Source organism: Canis lupus, chromosome 19 (genome assembly GCF_048164855.1).
Source record: "Canis lupus baileyi chromosome 19, mCanLup2.hap1, whole genome shotgun sequence".
Lineage (NCBI taxonomy): Eukaryota > Metazoa > Chordata > Mammalia > Carnivora > Canidae > Canis > Canis lupus.
The window spans coordinates 49,509,792-49,529,585 of NC_132856.1; the positions used below are offsets into that span (position 1 = coordinate 49,509,792).

Genomic DNA, 19,794 nt, shown 5'->3' on the forward strand with positions numbered 1-19,794 from the left:
AGTTGCTGTTCAGGGTCTTACAAGTCTGAAATCAGCCAGAGCCGCATCCTCCTCTGAGGCTCAGGGTCCTCCTGTGAGCTCCCTGGTTGCTGGCAGGTTTCAGTTCCTTGCAGTTGTAAGACTGGGGTTCCACTTTCTAGCAAACTGTGAGCAGGGGACCCTGCTCAGCTCCTAGGGGCTACCTCCATTCCTTCTGTCATGGGCTCTTACACAGTGTATTGCCATTTTTAACCAGAGGCCAGCAGGAGGAGCCCTCTCACCGCAAACACTCAAACTTTGAATCTTCTCTCAGAGTACCCAGAGCTTTTAAGAGCTAACATGATTAGGCCAGGCCCACCCACAATAGACTCCCTCTCTTAGAGACACAGGACGGGAATTACAGCTCCAAAATCCTTTCACAGCAGCACCTTAAATGGCTTTAACTGAAGAAACTGTGTGTACACATTCTATCATTGCCAAATTAAAATTCTGCCTATCACAGGGGTCTTCAGGACAAGAAGGCTGTAGACAGGGGCTCTCTGGGGCCTTAAAAGAAAGATTCCGTGGTGGCAGAGGTCCAATGGGGCCAGGAAAGCCAGTGAGTGAAAGTGGGTTAGGAGTTATGTTTGCCTGCTCCCCTGGCCACGTGAACTGGTTACTTCCTCTGGATTACAACCAAAGACTTACTTAGGTGATCTGTAAAGTAAAATAAACCGTTGGGGGTTCCAGAGCTTTGTCTTAAGTAAGGACTCTCTTACTCCTCACTTCCAAGGACTGAGTTAATCAGTTCAGATTTCCATAAAATTCTAGCATTCTGATCCTGGAGGAACTTAATCAAAAACATAAACTTACCTGCCTCCTTCTTTCCTGACTTGGCTACAAAAAAAAAAAAAAAAAAAATTTAAATGGAAGAGTCATTACCCCAGACCAGGAAAATGTGACTGTGATGTCTTTGCTTCTCTTGGCTGGATCCCAGGAGGATGATCCCGTGCTGGCTGTGATCACCTACATGGGGCTGAGCCTCTCTCTGCTGTGCCTCCTCCTGGCAGCCCTCACCTTCCTGCTGTGCAAAGCAATCCAGAACACCAGCACCTCCCTCCACCTGCAGCTCTCAATCTGCCTCTTCCTGGCCCACCTGCTCTTCCTCATCGCCATTGACCAGACCAAGATCAAGGTATTGACACAGTCTCAAAGGAGCCCCTGCCCTGCCCCAGAGGATGCTCAGTTCATGGAGCTGTGCTGCATTGATATCTTAATAAAATAATATTGGGTCCCAGGGATATTTTGAAGGGTAAATAGCCTATTCCACATTGACTAACGAACTAGAAGACAAATCGTCTCCTGACAACTCCACCATATATATGAGCATTCTCTCCAATGCAAGGTATGGAACAGGTCCTGGGGCCACCCTCCTCTCTGACAATCACTCCTGGTGGCACCTTTCTCCTCCCCCAGATGCTGTGCTCCATCATTGCGGGTGCCTTACACTATCTCTACCTGGCCTCCTTCACCTGGATGCTGCTGGAGGCTCTACACCTCTTCCTCACTGCACGCAACCTGAAAGTGATCAACTACTCCAGTGTGAGCATGCTTATGAAGAAGCTCATGTTCCCTGTGGGCTACGGAGTCCCGGCTGTAATTGTGGCCATTTCTGCTGCATCCAGGCCTCACCTTTATGGAACACCCACCCGGTAAGTGCAAATTTCCACTGTCCTCTTCTCCAGCATGACCATGGCCATCATAGAACCAATAATGATTTAATTCCATCAGATCATGATAGGCAGAGAAAAGGTCAATGACCACTCCAAAAACATCTACCTGGTGAAAGATTGTGTTCACTGAAATAATTGTTTTTAAGTCATTAGGATGTAATTATTTTAAATGTTTATTATAAAGTATGTTAATAATTATTTATTTAAATAATATTGTGCATTATGTTAATAGCTGTACATTACTATAACATTAATGGTGTTTAATGATTACAAATTAATCTTTACTTAAGATAAATGAGGTGATGGTTTTTAATCTTTTAGATTTCATTATTTTAAATATAGAAGGAACATTCCAGAAAGATTGTACTCTAGTTGGTAAATTGTTGCCCACGGGGGCACTAGTTAACAATTTTGAATGGCTTTACATATATTCTAGAGTTGAAAAAAAAAACTGTAATTGGTCAGAGAAGTAAGCAGAAAGGCTGAAATAAAAAGGATTATATTAAAGACAAAAAAATAAATAAATAAATATTAAGTGTATATTATATTAATAGCTATTTTATATTAATGGATACAGTCTATAATATAAATACCTTTATATGTATTAGTAAATATATATTAATATAGTATTTATTGCATTGATTGAGGGGCAGTTTTATCCTCCAGAAAGTAAAACTGAAATGAATAGATGGCATTGATTTGTGTAAACTCTCTTCTAATTTTATTTTTTTTAAGATTTTATTTATTTATTCATGAGAGAACACAGAGGGGGCAGGGAGAGAGAGAGAGAGAGAGAAGCAGAGACACAGGAAGAAGGAGAAGCAGGCTCCATGCAGGGAGCCTGACGTGGGGATCGTGGGACTTGATCCCTGGTCTCCAGGATCATGCCCTGGGATGAAGGTGGCGCTAAACCGCTGAGCCACCCGGGCTGCCCTCTCTTCTAATTTTAAAAGAAACAGAGGGTCATTTGCATGATGAAGTAACTGACCACAGCTAAGATCTAGAAACAACTTCTGATATACAATCACTGTTTTGTGTGTCAGCTCAAATCATCCCCCCACAACCTATGAAGTAGAAACTAGTATCAAGCCATTATACAGATGAGGAACTGAGATACAAGGAGATTCACTAACATGGCCAAGGTCACACAGCAGGTTGATGGCAGAGTTGGTCACATGCAGTCTGGCACTCACAACACACACCTATCCTGATGACATGAGTACTCAGCTACATCAGCGAGCCCTGGCCAGCTAGCCTCCCTAGGGAGTTGAGCATAAAGGTCAGGGAACTTGTCCATAAAGAGCCAAATAATCAAGACTTCTAGTTTTGTGGGCCCTCTGGTCTTTGCTGCAACTACTCAGCTCTGTCATCAGAGCACAGAAACAGTCACAGACAATCCAGGAGGGAAGGACTGTGCGTTCCAGTAAAACCCACTTACAACAGCAGGTGGTAACCACCCTGGCCCACAGGCTGCAATTTGCCTCCCTTCAAAGCTTCACTTTGATGCTTCTTGCTGGGTCCGTTTGACCCTCTCCCTGGCCCTCACACCTCCCACCTCACTCACAGCTCCCCTCTCTGGGGCTGAAGTCCAACTCTGTCATTGCTCTCAGAGTGGTCTTGAGATGCCTGACCTGTGGGCATGTGAGTACCTGTGTCCTCAAGAGGAATAAAGTATGTAGTGCTCATGAGCCGTACCACTGGGGCAGGCTCACTGTGTTGTTTCATTTGTGTTTTTTTACTCATCTCTTCCATGGTCCAAAAGTTTCACCTTGTCTATACACCTACTCACCCCTCATATCTCAGCATAAATACAATTCAGTTCTTTCAGGGAAACCCTTCCCAAGTATCTGGATTTCCTATACTCTGGACCAAGTTATGGATCCAACTACATGTCCTCATAGCTCCTCATACTTTTTTTTTTTTGCATGTTATACACAATATTTTATTTTATTTTTTTATAAATTTATTTTTTATTGGTGTTCAATTTACCAACATATAGAATAACACCCAGTGCTCATCCCGTCAAGTGCCCACCTCAATGCCCGTCACCCGGTCACCCCCACCCCCCGCCCTCCTCCCCTTCCACCACCCCTAGTTCGGTTCCCAGAGTTAGGAGTCTTCATGTTCTGTCTCCCTTTCTGATATTTCCTACCCATTTCTTCTCCCTTCCCTTCTATTCCCTTTCACTATTATTTATATTCCCCAAATGAATGAGAACGTATAATGTTTGTCCTTCTCCGATTGACTTATTTAAATAAGTAAAATACCCTCCAGTTCCATCCACATCGAAGCAAATGGTGGATACTTGTCATTTCTAATGGCTGAGTAATATTCCATTGTATACATAAACCACATCTTCTTTATCCATTCATCTTTCGATGGACACCGAGACTCCTTCCACAGTTTGGCTATTGTGGACATTGCTGCTATAAACATCGGGGTGCAGGTGTCTGAGCTCCTCATACTTGATCATAAAACTAATCATCTTGTTTTTATCTAAGGGCTAATTGTTGATCCTCCCATATCACTGATGTCCCCCTGAGAACTGAGACCACTCTACCCTAATCCATCTGGGTCTTCAGAGCCAAGCACAGATCCTAACATAGAAGAGACATTCAATATTTGTCAAAAAAAAAACATAATTTGTTGATCAATACCTTTATTTTCTTTTTTAAAATTATATTTATTTCTGCCAGCATACCTGGGAGCCAAGATATAGAAGAGCTTTTTGAAAGGAACTCATCTTTTTTAAAGACCACTTTAGTAAGGTGTGATTGACATGTAAAATGATGTATGTAATTAAATGTACACAACCTGATGAGTTTGGGGCTAATACCCATGACCATTGCCACCATCAAAGGCATATACAAAGTTGTAGTTCTGCAAAAATAAATAAGTTTAGATCTATAGCACATAGTACATATCATTAACAATAGTGTATTATATACTTAAAGTTTGGTAGGAGGGTATGTTAAATGTTTTAACCAAAAAAAAAGCAGTAATAAAATAATGAATGAAGCAGGAGGAAACACTAGGAGGTGAGGGAGATGTTTATTTATTAATCCACAAGGCCCATATTTTCTTGAATCTCTTTCCATCTCTCTTAGGTGCTGGCTCCACACAGACAAGGGATTTATATGGACCTTCCTTGGCCCCATCTGCACCATCTTCTCCGTGAGTAGTGCATGATATCAGAGCAGCCCACCTGCCCAGCTGAGGATCATTCAAAGGCCAGGTGTATGAGGAGGGTTACAGGCAGGATGAGCAATCATTCCAGTTGCCCCAGGAATGATGAGAGGCTCCCAGGAGGCAGGAATTCCCATTGTAAAACCAGGACTAAGGTGTTTCCTGAGACATGGCACTGTCAGGACTAAAATTCGGAATTCCCATGCAAATTGCATTGAAGTGGTCATCAAAGTTACGGGACAGACATGGGCCTGAGTTACTACTGGGTGTTTAGTCTGCTTTTCTCGGACTGTTTGAAACTCAAATCTTCCCTGCTGGGTTAGGTATTGGGTGAGCAAAGAGGAAATTTTGCCAGATGTGGAGTGTAGGTAATATATCTGTGGGTTTTCTGCAGATAAATTTGGCTTTCTTTCTGATGACCTTTTGGATTGTGAAAAAGAATCTCTCTTCACTCAACAGAGATGTATCCACCCTCCGGAACACAAGGTGTGTTATGGGTCAGAGGTACACACCGCCACCCATACAGAGCATTATCCTCCTGGCTCCAAGGCTCTGATGTCCCTTCACAGGGCTCCCTAGGGGACTGGAGGAGAGAGGTGCCACCACCCTCCTTGGCCACCAGCTCAGATTCTGTGGTTTGTTACTGACACCCATGCCAAAAACATTCCATCTGTGCACACCCCACCAATAAACTACTTCAGCTGCAGAGAGAACCAGCTTTGTTCTGATAAGCAGGGATTGCTACTATGGCCCTATGAAAAAGGTCCTGAGAACATTCATACCCTTATAATGCATTCAGGAAATCACATAGCAGTTTCCAGAACCACTCCACCCCATCATGCCCATACCTTCATGCATGCTCTGCTCTCTGCCTTCCCCTTCTCTTGCACCCAGTGAACTCAGCTTCATCATCCACATATCACATCATCTGAGAGTTTTGGAATGTCCTCTGCTCTCCTCAACTTTGCACAGAATCAGTGGCCTCTATGCTGGGCAAAGCATGTCCTGGCTCATTCATGGGGAGGGTGAGGACAGGAACAGCCCTAGATTGGACCTGAGCAGAAGTAACTTACTTTGCAAAGGGTATAAGTGATCATTTGTTTTTGGGTTTCCACTAGACTTTAAGACCTGCAAGAATAGAAGTCTTGTCTTTGTTGAATGCCCTGACCCCAGCCTAAAGCCAGGTGCACAGAACTCTCTGGGTAATGTTGGTCGAATAAAATTGGGGGTCTTCATGAAACATCATGAGCTTTTTGAGACCCACATTCTGTAGTGTCACCATAATCCTCAGTCCAAGTCAAAATGCCATCCTGGATCCAAATAGTGTTTCTTTTTAGGGAATCATTGACAATAAAGATCAAAGTCAATCACAACTCAGTCAGAAGCATCCATGGAGTAGATATAAAACCAGCTCTGGTTGTGTTGCTCTTTGTGCAGGCATCATGAGCCTCCTTTCTCTTCCTACCCAGGATGCTGACATTTAAAGCCACAGCTCAGCTCTTCATCCTGGGCTGCACATGGTGCCTGGGCGTCCTTCAGGTGGGTCCAGCTGCCCACATCATGGCTTACCTATTCACCATCATCAACAGTCTGCAGGGTGTCTTCATCTTCCTGGTGTACTGCCTCCTCAGCCATCAGGTATCACTGCCCAGCTCCCACCTGGGACTCCTCCCCATTTCTGTCCCCTCAAATGAGCTGACCCAAGCATGCTTTGCCTCTGCAGGTCCGAGAGCAATACAAGAAATGGTTCAAAGGTGTCAGGAAAACCAAAGCTGAGTCTGAGCAGTACACTCTCTCCAGTGGGACCATGTCCAATGCCTCCAAACACAGTGTGGTAAGATTTTGCAGTGTTCCCAGAGCACTAACCAATCCTCTTGGGAAGTTCGTGCCTACCTCACTGGACAACCTGTATATAGCAGTCAGTGCCCTAGGATGGCTCACACTTGGTTTTCTCCTGGACTCCCCTGAAGGCACTTCCCTGTCTTGAAAGGAGGTCTTTTTATACTTTCATTCATTTATATGCTCATGTTGACCCTTGTACATGACTGTCCTCTTTCCCCACAATTGTAAAGCACCCACCTTGTGTGACATGGGTGCAATCCCTTTTTAATTGTACTTAGTGACAAAATACAAAGTACTCATAAACAGAAAAAGATGCTGTGGTCAACCAAGTAATCAGTAAGTAATGATCTGTAACACTGTTACACAAGATGCTCAGAGTCACCGCACATTAATTATCTCAAGTCACTCTATGCCATCCCTGTATGTGATGAACAATAAATATGTATCTATAGTCATAAAATTAAATTGAAATAAGTATTAAGCTGGAATGGAGACTTCTCTTCAAAGTTTGCAATCATTCCTAGTGTTTCCAAATACACAAATACTTCAAAACCCCACTAGAGAATCACAGAGGACAGAGGGGAAATCCCAGCAATGTGAATTATACTGAGCATTTGTATGTTCAGCTTAACAAAAACCTTTTCTCTTTTTAGGCTTCTTTTGACAGTATTTTGTAGTTTTCTGTGTACCCATCTTGCACTTTCTAACATAGAATCATGTTTACACCTTCCTTCTTAGGAGAATTATAATTAACAGCTAAACCTGATGAACTTGTCTCTTAGAAAATGAAGAAAATACTGGCTGCCATCCTTTGGACAAAGAATATAAAAAATGCTTTTTTCATGTTTGTTACAAATAACTCTTCTTGGCACCACTGTGGGAGAAAGTATGCAGGAAATATTTGACATTCAGTTGCTAGAAACTTGGATTTTCTGGTGCATACAACACTCTCATCTTACTCCCAGTATAATCAAGAACTATTACCGAATATCTCATTAGAAGCCTCTTCTACAAAAATTCTTCCTCGGGTTGATGATATATAATAAGGAAAACCTGCCCCATAGGACTTTCCTAAAATAGCATAAGAGAGGAAAGTAATTCACATACCTGCATATAGTGTAAACAACTAATCCCAGTTGCTCAAGACATTCCCAGTTTTAGTGCTGGAAGTATTACATCCCAGAAAACACTTTGGTTACAGAAAAGTAGACCAGTTGGTCTCTGTATGGCATGCCTCAACTTCACTCTCCATTTCTAAGGACTTACTAATTTTTTATTCCAAAAATACGTGCTGGGAACAGATCAAGAAGATCCAATTTCTGATTTCACAAAATTTAAATGTGAAGAAAAAAATTTCATCAGAGCAAAATTAGAGCTTGGGACTAGAATCTGCATCTTTATGTTTTTTAAGTTGAGTTGTGGAAAAAGGTGTATACAGCTACTACACATTTTGTGAAATGTATTTCAAGATAACATATTATTTCACCTTCTTCATGCAGCCTAGGCAAGATCTAAATCTAGAGCAGTTAAACCTACAGGAAACTCTACGTGGGTTTCCTCTGACCAATTCTGTGTCAATTTGAATATCAAGGAAAATGACTGTACAAGATTATATTTTAAATAAACATATCCATGTATCCATAGTGATACTTTAAAATATCAGCTAATAGATGCAGAAAATACAACAGAATTAGAAGAGCATGATTCTTTCAATATCCCGTAAGTGGCCACTAAAAGCATTGACTGAAAGGCTTTGGAGAGCAGGCTGGGACCATAGCACCAAAGAATCACCTCAAGACTGCCAACTAATTACAAAGGCTGAAGTGTACATTTGCAATGTAGAGATCTGACAGCCATCACCTGAAATTAATGAAGCTTAATATCATCAATGGTGGGCAAACTGACCTATGTATCTCCTGATATGTCATGAATTTACAACATCCCATTTTTAGTCAATAAAGAATTATTAACAAATCAGTCTGAGATCTAATCCAGCCTTTAGACTATGGGTTGACAAAGTACAGCATGCAGTCCAGATCCAGGCATCTGCCTGTTTTGTTAATAAAGTTTTATTGGAACACAGCCACACCCATTCATCGATGTATTGTCTATGGCTGCTTTCATGCTATAATGTCAGAGTTGAGTTGTGACAGAGGCTGTAAGGCCACAAAAAATATTTGCTGCCTGGCCCTTATAGAAGAAACTTGCTGGTACATATCCTTTTAGGTAACTTTCAATATATAGGTAATGCAGGAGACAAAACAATTTAAGTGACATCATGAAGAAACCATCAGGAAAATCCTGAGCATAAGCATTCAACAAGACAATTGGCTTGGCCTCTTCTAAAACCAATATCATTTTTTAAAGTGACTAGATGTTACTCTAAATTAAAAGAAATGAAAGTGACATAACAAATTCAGAGGCAATTTTAGTGGCACTCTGGTTCAGATATACAGCTGTCCATGACTTTTTGGAGGCAATTAGGGTAATTTGAATATGTATCAGACATTGAAAGTTATTTTGAAATTGTTGCTAATTTTCTTAGGTATAATGATAGTATTGTGGTTATGTAGAGAGGATTCCTTGAATTCACAAATACTTGTGAAAGAAGTATTGACGAATGAAGTGTCATGATGTCTGCCACTGACTATCATATGTTTTAGCAAGAAAATTTATCCATGTGTGGAAATACATTGAGAAAAATGTTTTAATGTGGCACTATGTTAACAATTACTGACTCTGGATGGAGAGTATATGAGTATTAATTATATCACTTTTCCAAATTCTAAGTTTAAAATGGTAAATAAAAGGTGTCAGTCTGAGTGACGGGCACTGAGGGGGGCACTTGATGGGATGAGCACTGGGTGTTATGCTATATGTTGGCAAATTGAACTTCAATTTAAAAAAATATGTAAAAAGCCCCCAAAATTAATTAATTAATTAATTAATTTTTTAAAGGTGTCAGAAAAGTAAGTAATATACTGATTAGCTATTAATTCATTAAAGATATATACCCTTGTAAATTCCTATATGTCCAGATAAAATGCCTTTTCCTCTGCACAAAACTAACTTTGTGAATGGATTTTTTAAATATTTTATTTATTTATTTGAGAAAGAAATAAAGCTTGCTAGCAGGGAGGGTAGGGGAAAGAGCAGAGGGAGAGGGACAAGCAGACTCCACACTGAGCTCAGAGCCCTACTCAGGGCTTGATTCTATGACCCTGAGATCATGACCTGCCTGAGCTGAAATCAAGAGTTGGCAGCTTAACCAAATGAGCCATCCCAGTGCCCCAGAATAGATATTTTCTAAAACTAAGAATTTTCATGACTAATGGTGGTGGATTTAAAATCAAAAATTAAAAGTAAAACAAAATCATTAAAATATAAGAAAATAGAGGGAATCTTCACTCCTAGAAAATAAAAAATGGGGGATGCCTGGGTGGCTCAGCGGTTGAGCATCTGCCTTTGGCCCAGGGATCCAGTGATCCTGGAGACCTGGGATTGAGTCCCACATTGGGCTCCCTCCATGGAGCCTGCTTCCCCCTCTGCCTGTGTCTCTGCTTCTCTCTTTCTCTCTCTCTCTTTCTCTGTGTGTCTCTCATGAATAAATAAATAAAATCTTTGGAAAATAAAGAAAATAAAAAATGGAAACAGGTATTGCTTTCAACCTAACAATAAGAAAAATCCACATAAACTACAAAATCATTCATTTTCTTGAACCTATAAGAGAGGGGAGGTAAAGACAACAAAGTAGCCTAAAGTCTAAGGAAAGACAGGATCATCCACAGAGAGACCATCTGGAGTCCTGGCTGACCTATGGCAAAGGACAAAAAGAAGTCTTCTGGGTACCATAGAAAGACTTAAAGAGAACTTACATTTCTGAATGAATTGCTCAGGCCCAAGTGTAGACAATCATGAGAGTATAGAAAGTGCCACTCTTAAGAGAGTGGCAAAAATGTGGAGAGACTCTCTCAGATGCAGCCACAAAAGGAAGGTCTACAGCTGAAAGAACAATGAGAAAAAATCTTCTGGCAAAACAGACGGTAAGTACAAATAAAAAGGTAACACCAGAATAAATTGAAGCCCAGAGTGCAAGGACTCCTGATTAGACTCAAGCTCCCTCAAAAATAGCCTAGCAGAAGAATACGTGTGCCTATTTCCAGTAATAAATAGCATATACCTCAGTGTCTGCTCTTCTATACACATTGTCCAGCATTGAATCAAAAGTTATTAAACACAAGTAAAACAGCCCATGTAGAAGTCAACCGAACCAGACTTAAAGAAAACTAGCAGCAAGGGAAGTTTAAAATAACCCTCCTTCACATTTCAAAGGCTCTAGTGCAGTAGTTCTTACCTGGGAGACACTTTTGCCCCAGGGAATATTTGGCAATTTCTAGAGATATCTGTGGTTTCACAGCTGGAGGGGTACCTACTCGCATTTAGTGAACAAAGGAAAGAGATTCTACTCAAAGTTGTACAATACGAAGGACAGCTCCAGACAAAAAGAATTATCCAGCCCTCACCTTCCCCACCCCGTGTTAATAATGCTGAGCTTGAGAAACTGCTGGAACTCCCTTACATTATATACTGGCTATAAACAGGTGTTTTCCTATCCTCCATTAGAAACAAGAAAATTTCTACAGCAACATATACGTGTAAAGAGAAACTATTTGTTAACAGAAAATTTCATATTCTCTTCTGTTATCCCCAAAGTTGAGAAATCCTGTTCTACTGGGAAAAGGAGATGATATTATGAATTTATAGAAAATCTCAAACAAAATACAGGCCACAATTTAAAACTTCATTAATAACATCCTTTTAATCAAAAGTCAAAGGCTTGGAGGGGGAGGTAAACTTTATTTTTTTATTATTTTCTTAATAATAAATTTTTTATTGGTGTTCAACTTGCCAACATACAGAATAACACCCAGTGCTCACCCCAACAAGTGCCCCCCTCAGTGCCCATCACCCATTCACTCCCACCCCCCGCCCTCCTCCCCTTCCACCACCCCTAGTTAGGTTCCCAGAGTTAGGAGCCTTCATGTTCTGTCTCCCTTTCTGATATTTCCTACCCATTTCTTCTCCCTTCCCTTCTATTCCCTTTCACTATTATTTATATTCCCCAAATTAATAAGACCATATAATGTTTGTCCTTCTCCTATTGACTCATTTCACTCAGCATAATACCCTCCAGTTCCATCCACGTTGAAGCAAATGGTGGGTATTTGTCATTTCTAATGGCTGAGTAATATTCCATTGTATACATAAACCACATCTTCTTTATCCATTCATCTTTCGATGGACACCGAGGCTCCTTCCACAGTTTGGCTATCGTGGCCATTGCTGGTATAAACATCGGGGTGCAGGTGTCCCGGCGTTTCATTGCATTTGTATCTTTGGGGTAAATCCCCAACAGTGCAATTGCTGGGTCGTAGGGCAGGTCTATTTTTAACTGTTTGAGGAACCTCCACACAGTTTTCCAGAGTGGCTGCACCAGTTCACATTCCCACCAACAGTGTAAGAGGGCTCCCTTTTCTCCGCATCCTCTCCAACATTTGTGGTTTCCTGACTTGTTAAATTTCCCCATTCTCACTGGTGTGAGGTGGTATCTCATTGTGGTTTTGATTTGTATTTCCCTAATGGCAAGTGATGCAGAGCATTTTCTCATGTGCATGTTGGCCGTGTCTATGTCTTCCTCTGAGATTTCTCTTCCTGTCTTTTGCCCATTTCAGGATTGGATTGTTTGTTTCTTTGGTGTTGAGTTTGAAAAGTTCTTATAGATCTTGGAAACTAGCCCTTTATCTGATACGTCATTTGCAAATATCTTCTCCCATTCTGTAGGTTGTCTTTTAGTTTTGTTGACTGTATCCTTTGCTGTGCAAAAGCTTCCTTTCTTGATGAAGTCCCAATAGTTCATTTTTGCTTTTGTTTCTCTTGCCTTCGTGGATGTATCTTGTAAGAAATTACTGTGGCCGAGTTCAAAAAGGGTGTTGCCTGTGTTCTCCTCTAGGATTTTGATGGAATCTTGTCTCACATTTAGATCTTTCATCCATTTTGAGTTTATCTTTGTGTATGGTGAAAGAGAGTGGTCTAGTTTCATTCTTCTGCACGTGGATGTCCAATTTTCCCAGCACCATTTATTGAAGAGACTGTCTTTCTTCCAGTGGATAGTGTTTTCTCCTTCGAATATTAGTTGACCATAAAGTTGAGGGTCCACTTCTGGGTTCTCTATTCTGTTCCATTGATCTATGTGTCTGTTTTTGTGCCAGTACCACACTGTCTTGATGACCACAGCTTTGTAGTACAACCTGAAATCTGGCATTGTGATGCCCCCAGATATGGTTTTCTTTTTTAAAATTCCCCTGGCTATTCGGGGTCTTTTCTGATTCCACACAAATCTTAAAATAATTTGTTCCAACTCTCTGAAGAAAGTCCATGGTATTTTGATAGAGATTGCATTAAACGTGTCAATTGCCCTGGGTAACATTGACATTTTCACAATATTAATTCTGCCAATCCATGAGCATGGAATATTTTTCCATCTCTTTGTGTCTTCCTCAGTTTCTTTCAGAAGTGTTCTGTAGTTTTTAGGGTATAGATCCTTCACCTCTTTGGTAAGGTTTATTCCTAGGTATCTTATGCTTTTGGGTGCAATTGTAAATGGGATTGACTCCTTAATTTCTCTTTCTTCAGTCTCATTGTTAGTGTATAGAAATGCCACTGACTTCTGGGCATTGATTTTGTATCCTGCCCTACTGCCAAATTGCTGTATGAGTTCTAGCAATCTTGGGGTGGAGGCTTTTGGGTTTTCTATGTAGAGTGTCATGTCATTGGTGAAGAGGGAGAGTTTGACTTCTTCTTTGCCAATTCGAATGCCTTTAATGTCTTTTTGTTGTCTGATTGCTGAGGCTAGGACTTCCAGTACTATGTTGAATAGCAGTGGTGAGAGTGGACATCCCTGTCTTGTTCCTGATCTTAGGGGAAAGGCTCCCAGTGCTTCCCCATTGAGAATGATATTTGCTGTGGACTTTTCGTAGATGGCTTTATTACTTAAATAATTGTTTTGGGATGATAGAAGGCAATGTTAACAAAGCCTAAAGACCAGATAAAATATTTGCTATGTTCATATGAGACTGATATCTATCATGTACAGAGAACTTCTAAAATTCTATAATAAAAAGGTTCATAAAATATTTTAAAATTAATCGGTAATTCACAGAAAGAGAAAAAACAAATTACTAAAAAATACATAGTAATCAAGGAAGCTAACAGAAGAAGCTAATTTTATCATGCATTAATTAGATTGAAATAAAAATCCTCGAGGGGAAAAAAAAAATCCTCGAGGGGTACCTGGATGGCTCAGTGCTTGAGCATCTGCCTTTGGCTCAGGTCATGGCCCAGGGTCCTGGGATCAAGTCCCACATCAAGCTCCCCATAGTGAGCCTGCTTCTCCTTCTACCTATGTCTCTGCCTCTCTCTGTGTCTCTTATGAATAAATAAATAAGATATTTTTTAAATCCTCAAAACTGTACAGTATTTAATATGGGTTAGACCAGGATGAAATGGTTATTGTTTTATGGCATTAGGGTAAATGATATAAACACTTTATTCAGCAATTTGTTATTAGCAATGAAAGTTTAAGATGCACATACCCACACACCTACATACCCAGGAATCCCACTTCCTTTGATCTTACCTCAGAGAAACACTACCATATTCATAGGAAGATATTTACAAGAAGGTTTTTATTAATAATAAATTTATTTTTATTGGTGTTCAATTTGCCAACATACAGAATAACACCCAGTGCTCACCCCGTCAAGTGCCCCCCTCAGTGCCCATCACCCATTCACCCTGATCCCCCGCCCTCCTCCCTTTCCACCACCCCTAGTTCAGTTCCCAGAGTTAGGAGTCTTTATGTTCTGTCTCCCTTTCTGATATTTCCTACCCATTTCTTCTCCCTTCCCTTCTATTCCCTTTCACTATTATTTATATTCCCCAAATAAATGAGAACATATAATGTTTGTCCTCCGAATGACCTATTTCACTCAGCATAATACCCTCCAGTTCCATCCACGTTGAAGCAAATGGTGGGTATTTGTCATTTCTAATGGCTGAGAAGGTTTTTTTTTTTTAATCCATTTTGCAAGAGTGAAGTATTGAAAACTATGCAAGTAATTGAATGCACAATGCCAAGAGTGAACCCTAATGTAAACTATGGACTATGGTATATATATTATTGGAGTTCAATTTGCCAACATATAGTATAACACCCAGTGCTCTGCTGGAGATTTACCCCAACGATGCAGATGCAATGAAACGCTGGGACACCTGCACCCCAATGTTTCTAGCAGCAATGTCCACAATAGCCAAACTGTGGAAGGAGCCTCGGTGTCCATCGAAAGATGAATGGATAAAGAAGATGTGGTTTATGTATACAATGGAATATTACTCAGCCATTAGAAATGACAAATACTCACCATTTGCTTCAACGTGGATGGAACTGGAGGGTATTATGCTGAGTGAAATAAGTCAATCGGAGAAGGACAAACATTATATGGTCTCATTCTTTTGGGGAATATAAAAAATAGTGAAGGAAATAGAATGGAAGGGAGAAGAAATGGGTAGGAAATATCAGAAAGGGAGACAGAACATGAAGACTCCTAACTCTGGGAAACATACTAGGAGTGGTGGAAGGGGAGGAGGGCGGGGGGTGGGGGTAAATGGGTGATGGGCACTGAGGGGGGCACTTGGCGGGATGAGCACTGGGTGTTATTCTGTACGTTGGCAAATTGAACACCAATAAAAAATAAATTTATTATTTTTAAAAAACACCCAGTAGTGCTCATCCCATCAAGTGCCCCCTCAGTGCCCGTCACCCAGTCCCAAATTTCTTGTTGTTTCCCACTTGCTCCCCTTCCTCCTAAGATGTTCCTGTAAGTAATGCTTTAACGTGGTCATCCTTACATTGGTTCTAAGATCACCAGTGGGTCGGGAGAATACATCCAAAGGACTGTCATCCAATACAAAAACATAAGCCCTTTTATGGGTATTTATGAGTGTACATTGATAGCCATTCATTTTCATTATGAATTAGTCAATTACAAATAATCTATTTCACAAAGAAAAACACACATTCTACATTTAAAGTAATGTTTTATACAGTTTTCTGAGGACTCTCTGTATCTGAATTTCAAGGAAAAGAGAGAAAAAGGGACGCCTGGGTGGCTCAGTGTTTGAGCGTCTGCCTTCGGCTCAAGGCATGATCTAGGAGTCCCAGGAATGAGTCTCTCTCATAAGTAAATAAAATCTTTAAAAAAAGAAATAAGGAGAGGAGAGAAATGGAGCAGAAAAATATTTAAATAATGGCTAAGAATTCCCCAAATTTGTTGAAAGACATAATTTATTGATTCACAAAGCCCTGTAAACCCTAACCAGGACAAATACAAAGAAAAGCACATCTACAGACATCCTAATCAAAATCCTAAAAAACAAAGAAAAATGACACTTTACATGAGGAGAAACCGCAACATAAGTTTTCACTGACCTCTTATCAGAAACAACTGCAGGCAGAGGACAGTGTACTGTTAACAGGAAGTAACAGTTGGAACACGTGGATGCACTGAATCAGGTGTGCCGTCACATCCAGCAGATCCAGCTTCAGGGCGGGACTATGCTGATGTAGTCAGGGCTGCAAAGAGGGCCACTTACATATGAACACTCTGTCTTACCCCATTCAATTTCTCCTCTGTCTTCTCAGATGTGCAGGTCCCTGAATTCTGACTCTGACCCTAGGACTTACTTCTGTTTATTTTAGAGGTTGGCAAACAACAGTTCATGAGCTGGCTGCCTGAGTCTGTATATAAAGTTTTACTGGCACATAGTCATTCCCATTCATTGATGTATTGTCTACATAATTGTTTTGGGGGAACAACCACAGAGTTAAGTTGAGGCCTTGTAAGAGGCCATATGGCTCACAAAGCTGAAAATATTTCCTATCTGGACCTTTAAAGAAGGTTTACTGACCTCTGGTGTAGTAGGTGAAGGATCTCAGAGATAGGCCTCATCCCCTTCCATTATAAGTGTGGTATCCAGAACAGTAGCTTCTGACCCAAATGTCCATCAAAATATCAAATATGCAACTTCTATATTCAGAATTTTCACTGCCAGGAGGTAACCCAAATGTTCATTAATAAGAAGTAGTTAAACACGATATAGCCATACTAGGGACTACTCTATAACTGTGTAAAAGCTGTGTATAAAAAATAAATTCCACAGTTTTATCCACACAGCATGAATCCATTTCTATAACATGTATGGAGATACATAAATACATATGTACATGTACAGAAATAATGATAATAAGGATAGATACAAAACTGTAAACAATAGATGCCTATAGAATGATTGTGTGTGTGTGAGAGAGAGAGAGAGAGCACAGTGAGAAGGTACACAGGAAGAGTGCTCTCACCAAATACCAAACACTGTCAAAACTAGATTTGGACTTCCCAGCCTCCACATTTGGGACAAAATAAATTTCCGTTGTTTCAGCCCTCAGTCTATGGTATTTTGTTATGGAAGTCTAAGCTAATACAAGGTCCTCAGGATTCCTGGACAGGGGAAGCATGTCTACCTTCTTCATTTCCATTTCTTTTTTTTAATAATAAATTAATTTTTTATTGGTCTTCAATTTGCCAACATACAGAATAACACAGTGCTCATCCTGTCAAGCGCCATTTCCATTTCTTTCAATTTAACATCGTGCCTTAAACAGTAAGTACTCAAATATTTGAAAAGTGCCTGAATAAATTGGTGTGGATGAAGAGTTCCCCCAAACATCCTAGGATACAGGTCAGCAAACAACAGCCCATGTGCAAAATCTGGCTCAACACCAGGTCTATGCACCATTGAGTTGCAGGTTCCCATTCATACGAGGTAAGAACAGTATTTATATTTTTAAACATGTGAAAAAAATCAAAAGAAGAATGATATTTTGTGTCATATGAACATTTCATGAAATTCAAATTCAGTGTCTAAAAATAAAGATTTATTAAAACAGTCATAACCATCAATTTATGAATGTCTATAGCAGTTTTCATGCTACAATGGCAGAGTCATATTGTTGCTATATATTCTAGCAGTGATGTCTAATTTCATGTGTTAATTTGACTGGGCCCCAGGATGCCAGATAGCTGGTTAAACATGATTTCTAGGTGTATCTGTAAGGGTGTTTCCAGAAGAGATTAGCATTTCAATGGACTGGGTAAAGCAGAAGGTGCTCTCCAATGTGGATAGGCATCTTCCAATCCCTTGAGAGCCTAAATAAAATTTTTTTAAGTGGAAGAAGGTTGAAAGAATTCAATCTGGTAAATTGACTGGGACGTACATCTTCTACAATCAACAGGCTCAAATCTCAGGCCTTCAGACACAGTATGGAATCTATACCATCAGCTCCCAGGATCTCAGGCCTTTAAACTAAACCACCATCTTTCCTGGGTCTCCAGCTTGCAGAAAGCAGACTGTGGGACTCAGCTCCATAATCACATGAGCCAATACTTCATTATAAATCCCTTCATGGGAGTTGGGTAGGGGGATGGGGTGGCTGGGTGACGGGCACTGAGGGGGGCACTGGATGGGATGAGCACTGGATGTTATACTATATGTTGGCAAACCGGACTCCAATAAAAAATATACAAATATATTATATATATATATATATATATATATATACACATATATATATACATATATATATACATATATATATATATATATATATAAAATCCCTTCATAAAAACGTGTGTGTGTGTGTGTGTGTGTGTGTGTGTTCTGTTGGTTCTATTTCTCTGGACAACCCTGACTAATACACTGGCCCACAAAGCCTGAAACATACATCTCATGATCGGAGTTTTCCAACTATCTGTATCATCAGGTGATGATGAAACAAGACAGCAATGACTGTGAAATGGATCATGTTTCAGTTGTCCAGCTATAGAGATGTGATTTATAGGAATCTTTCAGACTCTGAGTCAACCATAGCTGCGAAAATCACTTTATTTCCCCCTGAAATCTCAATGAAGGTTAAACCTGTGTCTCTTGTGATCACTCCCTTGGACCTAGTGAGAAATTGATATCTTTGAAAGTATGAATAATTAAGCTCACAGAACACAGAATAAAGAAATTTCAAAATCCAGACTCTGGGGTGAACATTTCCACTTTCATGGTTGCTGTAGGTAAGAAAATCCATTGAGGCAGGTTTTCCTGCTCATAGACGTTCAGCATCTAGAAGCATCTTTGTAGGAAGGAGAGGCTTCAGAAAAGGTTGTAAACCAAAGTGACCAAGAAATTGGTCCACAGATGGCTCTTTATATGTTGAGAGTTTTCTAAGCACACTGAAGGGCACAGACAAATTCCAGATTTTGCAGGCATTGAGTATCAAGCAAGGTTGACTTCTTTCACACTGTTGACATGGTGAATTTCTTGAAATACACACACAATGAAGTCTTGTTTATCCTCTCTCAAGGGCTCAGAGATTAACAGTTCCAATTTTCCATGGGAGATGGGGATATAATTCATCAGATTTTTTAATTGACCTAGAAAAAAAATATTTAGAAATGATATACAAGACTACAGAAAGATAATTCAAAAAATTCCTTTGAAGCATCTGGGTGGCTGAGTCAGTTACACATCTGACTCTTGGATTCAGCTCAAGTCATGATGAAAGCCATGATATCGAGCCCCATGTTGGGCTCCACACTCAGTGCACAGTCTGCTTGAGATTCTCTCTCCCTCTCCTTCTGTCCCTCCCTCTCCACATCTCTCTCTCTCAAAATTAATCAACAAATCTTTTTTAAAAGTTTCCTTTGAAAAAAAGATATAGGAAATTTAAGAAGCTTTCAGTCACAAAATCCCCTTGCCAAGTGAATATGTCAGAGTAAAATATCAGATATTTCTGACATCTTCACCAGAAGTCCCATCTCCCTATATTTCTTAACCCCTAAGTTACAAAAGATAAGAGTAATGAAATGTGCGATAGAAAAATATTATCTGTTTCAAGATGTATGTCCAAATCGCT

General features: G+C 40.2%; 2 protein-coding genes across 4 annotated transcripts in view; one reads left to right on the top strand and one right to left on the bottom strand.

The window, feature by feature from the left end:
• LOC140610658 (adhesion G protein-coupled receptor E2-like) overlaps nt 1-8,696 on the top strand; it is a 30,393-nt gene extending 21,697 nt beyond the window's left edge. For 2 of the 3 annotated variants that reach the window (XM_072786953.1, XM_072786952.1), the window contains exons 13-19: nt 956-1,153; nt 1,435-1,670; nt 4,799-4,865; nt 5,272-5,363; nt 6,347-6,515; nt 6,601-6,711; nt 7,458-7,623. In XM_072786953.1, the coding sequence (XP_072643054.1) occupies nt 956-1,153; nt 1,435-1,670; nt 4,799-4,865; nt 5,272-5,363; nt 6,347-6,515; nt 6,601-6,711; nt 7,458-7,472 (888 nt within the window). In that variant the 3' untranslated portion in view covers nt 7,473-7,623. Of the gene's footprint in view, nt 1-955; nt 1,154-1,434; nt 1,671-4,798; nt 4,866-5,271; nt 5,364-6,346; nt 6,516-6,600; nt 6,712-7,457 lie in introns of all 3 variants that reach the window. The other variant, XM_072786951.1, reaches the window with a different exon arrangement.
• Nucleotides 8,697-18,525: 9,829 nt separating this feature from the next.
• The window catches only part of LOC140611356 (adhesion G protein-coupled receptor E2-like), a 43,225-nt gene continuing 41,956 nt past the window's right edge, over nt 18,526-19,794 (bottom strand). Inside the window, exon 18 of the mRNA XM_072788141.1 lies at nt 18,526-19,312. The gene's annotated coding sequence lies outside the window, so the exon portion shown is untranslated. The remainder of the gene's footprint in view (nt 19,313-19,794) is intronic.